The 15,836-nt window shown below is 42.4% G+C and overlaps 1 protein-coding gene across 3 annotated transcripts in view; it reads right to left on the bottom strand.

Annotated features, from left to right (window-relative positions):
- Nucleotides 1–14,853, bottom strand: part of LOC311260379 (uncharacterized protein) — a 30,819-nt gene extending 15,966 nt beyond the window's left edge. For 2 of the 3 annotated variants that reach the window (XM_084358133.1, XM_084358131.1), the window contains exons 1-5: nt 14,558–14,853; nt 10,971–11,120; nt 8,024–8,738; nt 7,618–7,759; nt 3,695–3,867 (exon numbers count right to left, since the gene is read on the bottom strand). In XM_084358133.1, the coding sequence (XP_084214259.1) occupies nt 3,695–3,867; nt 7,618–7,759; nt 8,024–8,738; nt 10,971–11,015 (1,075 nt within the window). In that variant the 5' untranslated portion in view covers nt 11,016–11,120; nt 14,558–14,853. The remainder of the gene's footprint in view (nt 1–3,694; nt 3,868–7,617; nt 7,760–8,023; nt 8,739–10,970; nt 11,121–14,557) is intronic. The other variant, XM_084358132.1, reaches the window with a different exon arrangement.
- Between the last annotated feature and the right edge of the window lie 983 nt (nt 14,854–15,836).

Here is a 15,836-nt window from a genome sequence, read left to right on the forward strand (position 1 = left end):
ATAATTACAAAAAACTGCTCTGTACAATATAATTTATTGATGTAGCAAATTGATCAATAATCAATAATACTTCAATCAACAAACATCTATCATTCAACTACAGCAGCTAAACTATGAAACTAAAACTCGTAAGACAAACTCAAGCAACAAACAAGCATGCGGTGTTTGTATGTGTGTGTGTGTGTGTGTGTGTGTGTGTGTGTGTGTGTGTGTGTGTGTCAGAGAGACAAAGAAAGAGAGCCAAGATGGCGGGTGTAGAAAGTAAGCCAAGATGGCTGAGAGCCAAGATGGCCGATGCGATCTCTTGGAAGATGATGTCATGGAGTGTTCAAGCCACACAAGGCTTGAACAAACCCATGGCGGAACACCTTGTTCTCACGTGCACTTCTGGATACACACAAGATGGCGTTGAACGTAGTGGTAACTGTTCCAAAAGGGTAGTGGTGCTACCATGGGACATCCGTATCTAATGTTATAGCGGTGCTACCACGGGACACATGTTATATAATGTTATGGCAAGGTCATTAACCTTAAGTCTCCAACAAGGCATAAGATTACATGTATGTGTCACTCCAAACATATGTGTGTACGTGTACGGGTGGGTTAGTGGAGAGAGAGAGACAAAGAGAAAGGAGCTAGCGCTCGGAGCATAGCAAAGAGGGAGAAACAGCTGTGGAGACACAATACTCGCCTTCCTATCACTCAGCGGCCGGTGAACGAACTCAGCCTCGAATCACATTTGGCTGATCCTTGATAGGAATGCGGCTTATTGTACGCTCACATGGCGGCAAAGCTAACACTTTAGCCCCACAGAGTGGAGAGGCTTGAATCAGCTTGTGATGAGCACAAAGAAAAGCAGACGACAAACGGTGTTTTACAGTGCAAAACCAGCAGTAAAAAGGACCTGGCGGTCCACAAACTAACAACAATGTAGCTAAAAAACATACAATACACGCAAATTTCTAATATCTGCCCTGACACTTATTAAGCCTCACTTGTAGTGCTTGTGATCTTTTATCCAGCTTCCTCGGTGTGGATTAAAGGCATGGAGTGTCCTGCAGTGGCTGTTCAAACAGCAGAGTTGACGTGGGCATAAATAACGGGTCAAAGTGGGCGTTTTCTGAGGGGAAACCTACTTCTGCTGGGATGAGAGACTGGGTTGCGCAGCTCTTCTCTGGATCCGGAATGTGTTTGGTAAACACGGGGCAGTTTTGGCTCGTCCAGCGAGGTTAAACACTACAGCCTAGGCAGGTGAAATCCAAACGTTTGTGCGCTCCCTTATAGTAACAGCTGTGCACCTTTTGGCCCTGATTTGGTTCCATACAACTACTGCTAAAAATGCTGTTTCTGCTACTACATCCACTTCAACTTTTAATACTAATGCTACCACAACAGCTTTTACCAAAACTAACGCAAAGACTCTTTGCAACAGGCTTCATGTGTTCCAACAGTACAAGCTATAAGTTACAAGGTAATTCATTCGTCATTATACAACACATGGTTGCATAACGGAATGGCAGCCCATAAACTCCTTCACCATACATACAGAACACACATAGACAGTTTTTTATATACAAATATACATTAACACCTTTTGAATCTGCGTCTTGGTGATTGTAAACAGCAGCAATATGATGGTGATGATAACGTGGTTGACATCTTTTTGTTCATTTCCTTTTCAAGACATCAGCCAGCAGCAGCTTTAAACCAAGCTGGATTAGCATGGCTCTTTTCCCGATTCTCTTCCTCCCTTGGCCAGTCGAAATGCTCAGGTTGAATGGTCGAAAAGGCGCAGAGCGCTGTGATGGTCTCAAAGACCGCTGCTCTGAATCCAAAACACCTGCTTTTGTAGAATAATATAATCAAAATAAGTAATCACTGAATGATAATACTATAATCGATATAATAATCAGTTGATAATAGTGGCTGTGTGTGTGTTAAGTAATAATCATGTGTGAAGAAATCATGATAGATGGATAAAAATGTATGTTATTCCACATTAGCTGATTGAATAACAGTTGAAGCGCTGTAATGTAAAACCCTATAAGTGTGGAATGTCAGCGGAGACTCAGAGGAGGGGTGGTGAGGAGTTCAGATAAAGCTCAAGGCCATATTCTGCAGAGCACTTCTGTAGAGCCTAATGAAATTTGGGTCGACGTCATCTTAGTCTATCTCAGAGGTCTAACAGCAGGCTCGCTCATACTGAAGGCAGCTGAATTCACTCAAGGATGAACACATCATTAGCGAGCATCAGCCATATTGCTCCAAAGAGAGTTTAAAGCATAACGAGCATCCACCATGGTCAAAGCATGTCCCCGTTCAGGAGACAGTCGCAATAGATGTTAGCTGAGATAAGAGCACATAATTAGCCCCATGTAAGGAAAACTGCCATGTCAGCGAAATTCAATGAGGAGTTGAACAAAGAAGAGATGATTGGATGAGTAGCTCGGCTGTAGCTCAGTGGGTAGAGCAGCAGGCCACGGACCCCGGCTCCCCTGGGCGGAACTGAGCTACATGCCGAAGTATCTTTGAGCAAGATACTGAACCCCAAAACTGCTGGCACCCTGTGGGGCAGCCTCTGCCGCCAGAAGGGCCCTGCGATGAACTGGCGACTTGTCCAGGGATATACCCTAGCCTCCGCCCATAAGAAACTGGGATTGGCACCAGCAACCCCGCAACCCCCCGAAAGGGGGTGGGAAAAGTGGCAACATCTCCCGCGACCCTCACGGATAAGCGGCAAAAAGAAAATGAGATGAGGTGAGAACACAAAAACAAAAATGTATCATAGTTTGGAGACGCTACCAGCCGCTGCATCTTCATGTGCCACCATAGCCATAGCTGGAAAGTTGGCAGGATGTGTTTTGCTATGTTGGGAGGCAGTCCAGAAACTTTTGTGACATCCAGTTTTTGACTTCACATAACCAGTAGTGTAATTGTAATGTAATGTAACTTTAATACAGTAAAACAATAAATATTTAGCCTATATTTAACCAGGTTAGTCCCAGTGAGATCACAGAGCTCTTTTACATGGGAGACAAGCCAAGAGATACAACAGCAAATTAACAGAAAAAAGCTCAGTGAAATAATCAGATCAAACATTTTTTGCACACAGACATTGGACATCACAGACAGACATTGGAATCAATTGATTTCACCATAGTTTTAAAGCTGTTAAGTGGCAAAATAATCTGAGATCGTTCCATGTGGTGGGTGCTGAAAACCTATACAGTTCGGACTTTGGGAACAACAAATTGCAAAACGAGAAGGGAACAAAGACTGTTATTTCCACATTTCAAGTTTAAAAGAGAAGACAAGTAAATTTGAACAATTGAGTTTGATGCAGTAGTGATAATACCAAAAAAAACTAGCTCAGTGTTTCTTTGTTATTTGGACTGGAGACAGGAAAAGGCAATAGTACTCATTCCCTTTCTCTTTCATAAAACTAGGGTTGTAGCTGACTGACCTTTCAAAGCACATCGAATCAGACTGAAGCTCATCAAGACCTCTTATCACAAAGAAAGGATCTCTGACTACCCAGAAATGTTCAATGAATTTAAACACAACTGTGCATTGGTCCATCTTCAGCTTATATCAACAGTTCCTGTATACACAGCTGAGCTTTGTCACTGACTCAACAACCAACTCTGTGACAAACTCAATTCCAGACAAAATATGTTGTGTGCTTGTAGCTTACCTCTCAAACAGAGAAAAGACAGGAAGTCTTCAGTCTTGGGTCGACGTCTGGTCAGACAAGTGACTACAGCCAGACTGTTGACATGGTTACTTTGTGCTGATGTCATCAACACTGGTGGTCCTGGAGAGCTGGGAGGGGACTGGGCGAACTTCCTCTGTGCTTGCAGCCTTGGTCTGCAGATGCACGCACACACACACACACACACACACACACACACACACACACACACACACAGCTTTTAAACTGCCTCATAAAGTGGCAATAAGTGTATATTGAGACTTTGGCTTAGTTGTACAGCTGGAATCTGTTCTTTAAAGCAACACTAGGTAGTTTGGACTCATTACTACCCCCGGCTGGTTGAGAAGTGCAATTATCTGTTACTAGAGTCGTAAATACTATCGCTGTATGAGCATCCCTGGGGAAAATTAATACACGTGAATTTGTTGACAGAGCCGGCGAATCACGAAATCGTCTGAAAAAACCTCACTGGAGTGCCAACAACAAGCTAGATTAAGAGATAGCAGTTGGTAGTTTGTTAGCATATAGGCTGCACAGCACATTAGCATGCTAGAATTATTCTCATACCGAGTTGGTTAGTGATTGCACCGACTAAGTTACTTCCAAAACACGATGCTTGGGCGTGAATGTGTTTAGTAACATCTGAAAATATAACTAAGTTTTCGGGAGTTACTGAATACAATCGCAAGTTGACGTTGTGTTCGGCGTAATAACTACAACCAACTCGGTATGACAACAGTAAGTAGCATGCTAACGTTACCTCCCGATCACACTGTTCAACAATTACGTTGATTATCTGCATGAACTAAGGAATCCGCAACTTTTCAAGACAAGACGTTCATAGTGTTTAAGTAAGTTAGTCATCGTTTACAGTCACTACATGAAAACATGCAAGCTGACGTTGTGTTTGGTGTAATAACTACAACCAACTCGGTACAACAGTAGCTAAGTAGCATGCTAACGTTACCTCCCGATCACACTGTTCAACTATTACGTTGATTATCTGCATGAACTAAGGAATCTGCAACTTTTCAAGACAAGACGTTCATAGTGTTTTAGTAAGTTAGTCATCGTTTACAGTCACTACATGAAAACGTGCAAGCTGACGTTGTGTTTGGTGCAATAACTACAACCAACTCGGTACGACAACAGTAGCTAAGTAGCATGCTAACGTTACCGATATCAACAATAGCCTGACGTTACCTCCCGACCACACTGTTCAACAATTATGATGATTATCTGCATGAACTAAGGAATCTGCAACTTTACAAGACAAGACGTTCATAGTGTTTTAGTAAGTTAGTCATTGTTTACAGTCACTACATGAAAACGAGCAAGCTATCGAAACAGACAGCATCGGATTATCTCCCAGCTTTATTACGGTTATAAATTGTGTACAAATAGAGCCCCAATGAACACCACATAACAACAAATCAAATCAAATCAAATCAAATCAAATTTGTATAGCCCAAATTCACAAATCACAGTTTGCCTCAGAGGGCTTTACAATCTGTACAGAGACGACACCCTCTGTCCTTCGACCCTCGATTCGAGTGAGGAAAAACTTGCCCCCAAAAAAAACCCTTTTAACAGGGAAAAAATAGACGTGGACAGACGTGCAATAGATGTCGCATGTACAGAGCAGATCAACGAGATCACAATGTATACAATTATAATAGATGGTTGACAGGAATGAAAGTACATAAAGAGGTACTACAGCAATAATGATGAAATGCACATAATGGAAATGTGACTACTAGTAATAACAGTAGTAGTGGTTAACGGTAAGGATAGTATGTAGTAATGCATTACAATAATAGTAGTGAAACGTATGTAACAGAGATATGACTTATATTAGCTACAGTAATCTTACCGACTTTTACTTTAATCAACTCAAAGTAAAAGTCGGTAAGATAATAAATATGTAATATATGACTTACAAATCCAGTAGCATCAAGGCTAGGTCGCCATCAGTTCTTTCAGCTCGCACCACCGAGTGTAAGCTGGTCTAATATTTATCCATGTCCCGCTCATGTTATATCACTTTCTCTTTTTCTTTTCTTCGTCTCCTTAGACAATACCTTCTTGGCTTTTTTAGCTGGCTTGGCCATGGCGTTGGTTTCCAAAAAATCCAAGTAGCTGCTGGCTAAATCCACTAACGAATAAACGTGTCGTAAAGCAGGTCGCACTAGATTTCTTTACGTCAGGTATGTCGCTACTCGCTCAGGGACAGTGCGGTTTCTGCCGGTGCGACCCCCCTCAGGCTGCAGAGGCATCACCGTTCATCCTATTAACCCTTATTCTACCACTTAACTGAGTTTAGAAATATTATTTTAAGGTCAAAAAACTACCTAGTGTTGCTTTAAAGGAACAGCACAAATGCAATCACTATCATATTTTCCTCTGGCAGTCATTTTCTTGCAGTTAGGGCCCTAGCGACGAACAGTGCGTGAACCCTCATGAAATGCAAGAAATTTTTCCTCTCTCTTTCTTTCTTTCTTTCTTTCTTTCTTTCTTTCTTTCTCTATGCCAAAGTAAATCACGTTTTCGAGGGGCTAAACATACTCGAAAACTAAGAGAGACTTTTAAGAGAGGTGGAAATATGTCATGGGTTTCGGCAATGGCCGGGGCAAAATGCCTCGCTGGCAGCCCCCCCAGGGCAGCCCCGACACACGCGGGGGTGTGAGGGCCCGTTCATCACTGCTTGCTTTTTTAATTTGATAGGTTCTTGCCTTCAAACAAGCCCATGTACGAGGTGGGTGGTGGCAAAAGCAATCCTCTATTGTGTCTCACAATGGTAGGCAAGAGTGGTGGTTCCCAACCTTTTTACCGAAGGTAACCATTAAATAAACTGACAACTCTCAACTAAGTGACCTCAGACTGTTCATGTAGACCTAGTCTACATAGTACACGGGTATTTTTTGATTTGTAACTTTATTTTTTTCCTTTTAAATATCTCCATCCAAACAACACACCTGAAAACACATATCTAATGCCCGTTCACATACACTGGGAATTCATATCTCATCTCATCTCATTTTCTTTCCGCTATTTCCCTATTGGGGTCGCGGGGTGTTGCTGCTTTTATCCCCCCTTTTTGGGGGGTTGCGGGGCTACTGGGGCCAAATCCAGCTCTCACCGGGCGAAGGCCAGGGTACACCCCTGGATGAGACGCCAGCTCATCCAGTGCCCTCTGATGGCAGAGCTTGCAAGGTGCCAACTGCACATCAGGAGCAGTTTAGGGGTTCAGCATCTTGCTCAAGGATGCTTCGGCACGTAGCTCAGTTCCGCCCAGGGGAGCCGGGGTTCGAACCAGCAACCTTCTGGCTGCTGGTCACCTGCTCTACCCACTGAGCTACAGCCGCCCCTGGAATTCATATCCATTTGTGTTTTTCTAAATATAAAGTTAAACAATATAACATCCATTCTGTCAATGTATTAACTCAAGTACCCCAATATCATAACACAGAGTTCACATTTGCCAATGATGCTACAAACAGATAAACGTGTGTGTCTGCGTCATCGTTTCCAAAAATCTCTGTTTGTCGTCCAGACTTATCACTGAAAACAAGAGTTGAATATCTTCACCCTGGAAGAGTTTTCCAAAAGGTCAGATTTTCAACCTAACACGCCGTTTACATGTGTGCAAGAGGACAAAAGGCTTAGTTTTAAGAAATCCCTGTTTACGTGTGGATAGGGCTGTAAACTCACTCATCATTAGAACATACTGAGAGTGTGAAAGTAGTCAATTAACTAACCCTAACCCGAAGTGTAATACTGTGCTTCACTGAATAAAATTGAGCCTATGTGTACACATTTCATTGAAGTGCTTACACAGTAGGCAAATCATGCACATAGGTATGCACATGCAAACACGTGTACAAATAAACACTAGAACAGCTGACCTCTTGCTGGCAGGGTCATCTTTATCTCGATGGATGCTAGCAGGCCGGCAGTGCTTTGTGGTGCGTGTTTGTAAGGCCCAGCTCCAGCTGGGACGAGCTGACAGGAGGGACTGACACCGGCTGATGCCATTTACCACAGAGTCTTGAGAGAACAGTTAAAATTTTAGTTAATCGCATAAAGCAGTTTTACTGCAAAATCATCTGCACATGAACAATACTAAAACAAAAACAGTAAATGACACACCACAAAATAGTTTGTATTTAAATCAAAGAAAATAACTGATCTTGGATATGTTGTAACAGGTGGGACAGATAACAACTAAAACTAATATGATTTACACTATGATGCACACTTCCAACAAGTGTGACAAAGGCAGAAGAGAACAAGAGTACTGATGATACTGACCCCTGAGGCTGCTGGGAGTGTGTGACCTCAGTGTCCTGGTGGGAGCAGCCGTGCTCAGCAGTGTCTGTGTGTTGTCAGGTGTGCACATGTTTTTCGCTGAGTGTTTGTGCTGAGTTCTTTGTGACCGATTACCACTTCCAATGTATTTGGAGTTCAGAAGTGACAGACTAGTTTTTGTTTTATGTGAGCGTAGTGTCCTGGTTGATACAGAGTTCTTAAGAAACATGTGTGTATTTTCTTGTAAGTGTGTGTGCTGTTCAGTGTGTGTCATTTTCCCGGTACACATTTTTGATTGCGTTTGCATGTTCTGAAGTGTGCGGGTACTTTTTTTTTTTGGTGTGTAGGAGTCCTGAGACAAGTTAGCTTTTTTCCCTTTGTTGTGTTCATGAGGACGTAAGTGTTTTGAAATGTGCATATTTTGTGTGCTGTGTGTGTTTTTATGTGTGCGTGTATTCTGTCCTGAAGTGACTTTGTGTTGGAGCGTGTGCACACTCTGTCTTGTGCATGTGTTTTTCTGACTGTGTGTATTAGGTAGCGTCTGTCTCTTTCGTGGAGCACGCAACAGTGTTTTTTTTGATGTGCAGTTGTGTGTGCGTGTGTGTATGTGGGAGTGTTTGTGTGTGGTACGGTGTGTGTCTCTGAATTCCCTGAGGGACAGGAAAAGAACTTTGCGGACCAGACGCTCTTCACACCACGGCATCCCATCACTGATGTCCTGCAGAGCAACAGACACAAACCAAACACCATCAGCTTCGCTCACACTTCCATCTGAGGATCATCAAACTACGTAAAATGTCAACTGTAAACTAAAAACAGATAAATAAAGGACTAAAGTACCTAAAGAGTTGACATTTGCTATCTTGGCTCTTACTTGTCATTCCCTGCAAGTCTACACTAATCTCATTGTGTGATAGTAAACCGAAGGCATCAAGCTAAGTGTCTGTGGGATCATCTGATGGCCTCACTAACTACAGCATTCGGCTGACCAACTTTATACAATGATTGGCCAGCTTTGTGGAGGTTTTAAAAAGGGATGGCTCAATACCACTTTTTCATGTACGATACCAATAAGACAACATTGAGTATCTGCTGATACCGATATCAATCCGATACAGCCGTTCCCATCTCTTAAACAACAAAGCTGTAAATAATACATCTGTATGGAAGCACTTTGCTTAATTTCATAACATGCTTTATCTGTCAAACAAATATTCTACTTCTCTAAAGGAAGAACTGATGTTTTGCAGTAGCGCTGCTTCTTCTTATTTTGACTTATCTTATTATTTTGACTTTACACTACTACTACTTTTCGCATTTTTCCCCGCAGTACCTTCGAAGAATCACTGCTAACAGAGTGGCTGTGCACATTTTATTACAACAACTAAACAAGACAACAACAGCTGAAAGTGAACACATGAAACAGTAAAACAGCAGCAAACATTTGAAAGTAGATTCAGGACGAGAGAAACTAAATTCAGAAAGAAGCTACAGACGTATAGAGAGCTGAACAGAATGACTTTAAAAAATGTCTTTCTCTCAGGTTTCTTGCACAGACATGAGTTGAAACTATGTCATGCATAGTTTAAGCATTTATGGGAGAGTTTAGGCTAATAAATCTGATCGAACTACACATTTTCCCCTCTCAGATATCCGATCCAGGTATTTTGGCCTAAATCAGACCAATACCAATCAGGGCTTGAAATTAATGATGTCCCGATGTCCAAGGGACCATAAAAATTCCTACTGGGACACAAATATATTTTGTCTGGGACAATTCCGGGGTTAGGGTTAGGGTTAGGGTTTGTGCAAAATTTGGTGCAAATCGGCTAATAGGTGGCGCTTTTATTGCTAAATGACGCTTGACTGCATTCACTTTTGATTGTAAACTCAGGGTTTCTCCAACAGACGGCAGTGCTGGCTGGCAAATGGATACAAACCTCTGTTAAAGAGTCTTTCTCCGATCTTCATGAAATTTGCAGGACTCATAGGTCTCATCGACTTAGACAGGAATTCATTTTGTGGAATCTCTCGCTCCAACAGGAAGTCGGCCATCTCAGATTGCGTGCGGCCATTTTCTTTTTTCCAACATACAATTTCACATCTACACTAAATTTGTCACACATGTACAGTCTTTCGCCCTGAATATGACTATGCATCAATACTGTCTCATATCCATAGTGCCACCCACTGGACACAGGAAGTCACTGCAAATTTCACAGTTGTGTTTTGGTTGACACGTTTCCTATTTAGACAGGATGCGCGCGCCTTCCGACAGCGCGAAGGCCCAACGTACGTGGGTAAAGGGCCTATTCATCACTGCTTGCAGTTTTAATAATGATATTGTTTTATCTTGTTTAACTTTATTTATGATCTATTTACTTATTCATTTTATCAACTGAAAAGCAGTTTTAGACTTTTAACCTCCTTTCGTATTTTATCATTCTTTGTTTAAGAGTTTCATTATTTTATTTTTATTTTACTGCCTCTAGTGTCTCCTCATTGAAATACATCAACGATAGCATTTCCTCAGTTCCGCAATACCTGTTGTTAGTGCCCTGTTTTATTTATTACTATTTGTTTATTTATTATTACTCACTTTTATTTTACTTATTGTGTTTTAAGTAGCTGGATACATGTGTGTGTATGTGTGTGTATATGCGTGTGAGTGTGGGGGTGTGTGTGTTGTCAAAGATGCCTCTTTCAATATTTTTAAAATTTAAAAGCATTGATTTTTGTCATTTATTTTTTTTGCTAATTCATTTAGATGAGTATAGATTTGTTTGTGCTTTAACATTAACTTTGACATAAGAGTTTCAGTAAATTCTGATTTTATTCCCTTGTGGTTCTGCATTGAAAAACATAAAACTTGAAAGTCAAAATGATGCGGACCTTTTACTGCAACGTTAAGTAAGCTATACACCATGGAGAAGAAAGAAGTTTTACTTACATATTTTTTCTTGATGATATTACGTTTGGGTCTATCTGTACTCATTTTTCCAAGCAGACAGAGGGGACATGAATTACAGCAGCCTCTTTCTTTTGCCTTGACGCTTCTAATTCGTTATCTCTGCAGGTGTGGAAATTCCTCCACTCTGTCCTGAAAGAAAGGAGTCAAGAGATAAAAAAAACAAAATATAGACAAGCCTCAAGTGTTCTCATACAATTCTCTCTTAAAATGTTATTTTCAACTGATGGCCAAGTCAAAAGTAAAGACACAAACAATTTTGAAAGAGGCTATGCACAGCAGTCAGTACAAATAGGATAGAGGGTCAGAGTCATAAAATTGAAAATCTTTTTCCATGGTGGAGTGCTGAGGGTCCCACAGCCTGAGGAAAGAACCTGCTCTGCAGTCTGTTGGTATGCAGTCAGGGGTCGACAATATAAATGGCCCGGTGGCCCGGACGTACTTTTAAAACCGTCAGGGCCACCAGAACGCTCCAAGCACTGGCCCGGTGGGGCCAGCATGGATTAAAGTTCTCCGTCGCTACAACGGATTTCCGTCATTCAAACTTAACAGAGGCGACTTGTGAGATCAATGTAGATCGGAGGAGATCAGTTGCCTGATTTTTATTGACAGATTGTCACACTCTACAGCCAATTATATCGATAACAGCATGTTCGCGCCATCAGACTGACAAGGCTGCAAAAGTTGCTGTTTGTATAATGTATTTTTCTGTTAAACGATAAGAGGCTCACTTTAAACAATATTATTAATAATAATAATTAATGATAATGATGATGAGAAGATTCTACTACAGAGACTGGAACACTTAATTGGCATTAAAGGACCCGCATTACACTGGTTTAAGTCCTATTTATCGGATCGATTTCAGTTTGTACATGTTAATGATGAGTCATCCCTGTATACCAAGGTTAGTCATGGTGTTCCTCAAGGCTCCGTGCTTGGACCCATACTATTCACCTTATATATGCTCCCTCTAGGAAATATAATAATTCGGAAACACTCCATAAACTTTCATTGTTACGCAGATGATACCCAATTATACCTATCAATAAAGCCAGATGAAACTAATCAGCTAACTAAACTCCATGCATGTCTCAAGGACATTAAGACCTGGATGACCTGCAATTTTCTGCTGTTAAATTCAGATAAAACCGAAGTTATAGTACTTGGTCCTAAACACCTTAGAGATGCATTATCTAATGATATAACTAGTTTGGATGGCATAAACTTCTTTTCTTTCTTTCTTCTATCTTTGATCAAGATATGTCCTTCAACTCCCACATAAAACAAATTTCAAGGTCTGCATTTTTTCATTTACGTAACATTGCAAAAATCAGGCCCATCCTGTCTCAAAAAGACGCAGAAAAGCTAGTCCATGCATTTGTTACTTCCAGGCTGGACTATTGTAATTCTCTATTATCAGGCTGCCCTAACAAGTCTCTAAAGAGTCTCCAGCCGGTCCAGAATGCTGCAGCACGTGTACTGACAGGAACTAAGAAAAGAGATCATATTACTCCTGTATTGGCCTCTCTGCACTGGCTCCCTGTAAAATCAAGAATAGAGTTTAAAATCCTTCTCCTCACTTACAAAGCTGTTAATGGTCAGGCACCATCATATCTCCAGGAGCTCATACTACCCTATTACCCAACTAGAGCATTACACTCCCAGAACGCAGGATTACTTGTAGTTCCTAGGGTCTCCAAAAGCAGAATGGGAGCCAGAGCCTTCAGTTATCAAGCTCCTCTTCTGTGGAACCATCTTCCTGTTTTGGTCCGGGAGGCGGACACCCTCTCTACCTTTAAGGGTAGACTTAAGACCTTCCTTTTCAATATAGCCTATAGTTAGGGCTGGCCCAGGCCTGTCTTGGACCAGCTCTTAGTTATGCTGCTATAGGCCCAGTCCGGGGGACAAATGATACACCGAGCTTCTCTCTCCTCCTCTCCTCTCCATCTGTATACATTATGCCTGTATACATGCCCCATCTCTGCATGTCACTGACTTCACTTCTTCCCCGGAGTCCTTGTGCTTTCTAGTCCTACATGGATCCTGGCCGCACCCGGGTCGTGGATCGTGGATGCGCCTACTGCCATGGCCCTGCCTGATCGTGGATGCGCCTACTGCCATGGCCCTGCCTGACACCCACCACTACTGTTGCTAATATTAGTCATATCTCTGTTACATACGTTCCACTACTATTATTGTAATGCATTACTACATACTATCCTTACTGTTAACCACTACTACTGCTATTACTAGTAATCACATTTCCATTATTCCATTTCCCTGTTAAAAGGGCTTTTTTGGGGGGGCAAGTTTTTCCTCACTCGAATCGAGCGTCGAAGGACAGAGGGTGTCGTCTCTGTACAGATTGTAAAGCCCTCTGAGGTAAACTGTGATTTGTGAATTTGGGCTATACAAATAAAATTTGATTTGATTTGATTTGAAGAAGAAGTAGAAAAATAGCGTACTGAAAAGTTCTGTAGATGGTTGATTATTTGAAAGAGTAAAACTTGAGAGAAGCTTGGCAAAAATAAAGACAGTTTGATTTCATAGATTGAAAATTACATTGAAAAGACAAAAAACATTTTAAGTGTGAATGGAACAGCTGTTCAGATCATCCTCCTGTAAAACACTGTTGGTCAAATATTTAAACTTGATGTCTGCATTAGATGTGGTGAGGCTGAAAATCTTATTTTTTTAGCATGTGTCAAGTAAAATGCCCTGTAACATGGAGGGGGGTCATAAATCAACCAACTGTGGAGGAGATGTAGGAAGAACTGATTGTGCTTGAGTAATGCAGCACTATTTGCACTTTTGATTTATGTATTTGCACTTTTTGACCTCAGTACTGCAGTATTAAAATAAATGTTATTAAATCAAATTGTTCTTTTTCGTTATTATGGGGATCGATTCCTGGGCCAGTGGTTACAAATTTGCCACTGGCCCAGATCATCTCTGCCTGTCGCTGTCTTCTCATTGGATGCTATGAGGGTCGTAAGAGGGAATTTGTACTGCTGAAAGCTTCGTCAGAGCTCATCAACATCTACATCCCTACACCTCTGTGAGTACAGGCTGCTCCGTCAGAGCTCATCAACATCTGCATCCTACACCTCTGTGAGTACAGGCTGCTCCATCAGAGTTCATCAACATCTGCATCCCTACACCTCTGTGAGTACAGGCTGCTCCATCAGAGCTCAACAACATTTGCATCCTACACCTCTGTTAGAACAGGCTGCTCCATCAGAGCTCATCAACATCTGCATCCTAGACCTCTGTGAGTACAGGCTGCTCCATCAGATCTCATCAACATTTGTACCCTACACCTCTGTTAGAATAGGCTGCTCCATCAGAGCTCATCAACATCTGCATCCTACACCTCTGTGAGTACAGGCTGCTCCATCAGAGCTCATCAACATCTGCATCCTACACCTCTGTTAGTACAGGCTGTACCGCTGTGACTGTCCACGCCTCATCACACAATCACAATGCAAGTGGCCTGCGGACATCTATATTCTACTCATATTAGTCCCCAAAACAAAGCAGTTATCAATCAATAATCAATCACCCACCTCCAACAGGGATACCGGCCTACATCATGAGCACATCGACAACCACCGGCACACGAACCAAACCCCGGTGTAACGAGTAACGAGTCAGATATCCCTGTGGCTCCGGCTGGCCCACACTCATCTCACTGAGCCGTGAGGCTCGGCGTGCAGGCGGCTTCTCAGGGTGAGGAGGCGGCTCCGCTGTGCTCCTGTGAACCGCTGAACACAACCGACACCAGCGGAGAGATTTCAATGCGCCTTTATTGTTTTAACTACGGTGGGTTCAGTCAATGAGGCTGCCTTCTCCTCAGTCTTCTTTTTCGTCTTCTTCTTCTCCTCCGTCTTCTGCTTCTTCTTCTTCTCCGTGAGTTTCCCACAGGCTATACACTGTAACACTGCCCTCTAGGGTCTCGGAGTAGCTGTTTCACCTTCTCTGTAGCTCCAGTAAAGGGTCTCCTTTATCAACAGTGCGTCCGCACTAAACGGAGCCTGAGAGAGGCGTATGTCACTTCCGACGCAAAAGTTGTAATCTATAAAAACACAGTTGAATCTGTAAGCAAACTGTGAGCCATGCGTATGGAAAGTTTGGAGGGTAGGGGACCGAGGTGAAGTAAGTTTTAAGTTTTCACACAGTGTTGGCAGCAGGAGGACAGACCCCCCCCCTTTCTAGCACAACGTCCGTTAACCTGCCATCCACCTCTTTAACCCTCAGCAGCAGAGAGAGTGAAGGGTCAGAGGGGTTGTTGAATTGAATATGTCAGTCTGCCTGCCTCATTGATCTGACTGAGGTTTGTGTAAGTTAGAAACTATAAACCCAACCGCGGCTCTGAAATACCAGCAGCCTCACTGTGCTGTTTGGTGATGAATACATGGCGCTGTCCGTGGTGCTGAAATGTAGGACAGCTTTGTTGTGCACTTTTCTTTTAGTCCTTTTTATTCTTCTCAGATATATCATTTTCTCCTAGCTATACCAGACATACAAGTCAAATCAAGTCGAGTCCTTAGTCAAGGCAAGTGAAGTACCAATGCACATGATTCTCCTTACCCAGGAAACATCAGTCTTATTTACAATATCCAGTCTTTATGAAGAGAAAAGACAAAGTATGTGCTGGTTGTGAAGATGTACAGGGTGGGGTGCCCATTAGCTCAGTTGGTAGAGCGGGCGTCCCATGCACAGAGGCTCCTTCCTCGCTGCAGCAGCCCGGGGTTCGAGTCTGACCCATGGCCCTTTGCTGCATGTCTCAGAGTCGTTACTTGTGGGTCATTGACTCAACCGGCCTTCATGCAGGTTGTTAGGGCT

The sequence above is a fragment of the Pagrus pagrus genome (genome assembly GCF_965226575.1).
Source record: "Pagrus pagrus genome assembly, chromosome: 7".
Taxonomy (NCBI): Eukaryota; Metazoa; Chordata; class Actinopteri; order Spariformes; family Sparidae; genus Pagrus; species Pagrus pagrus.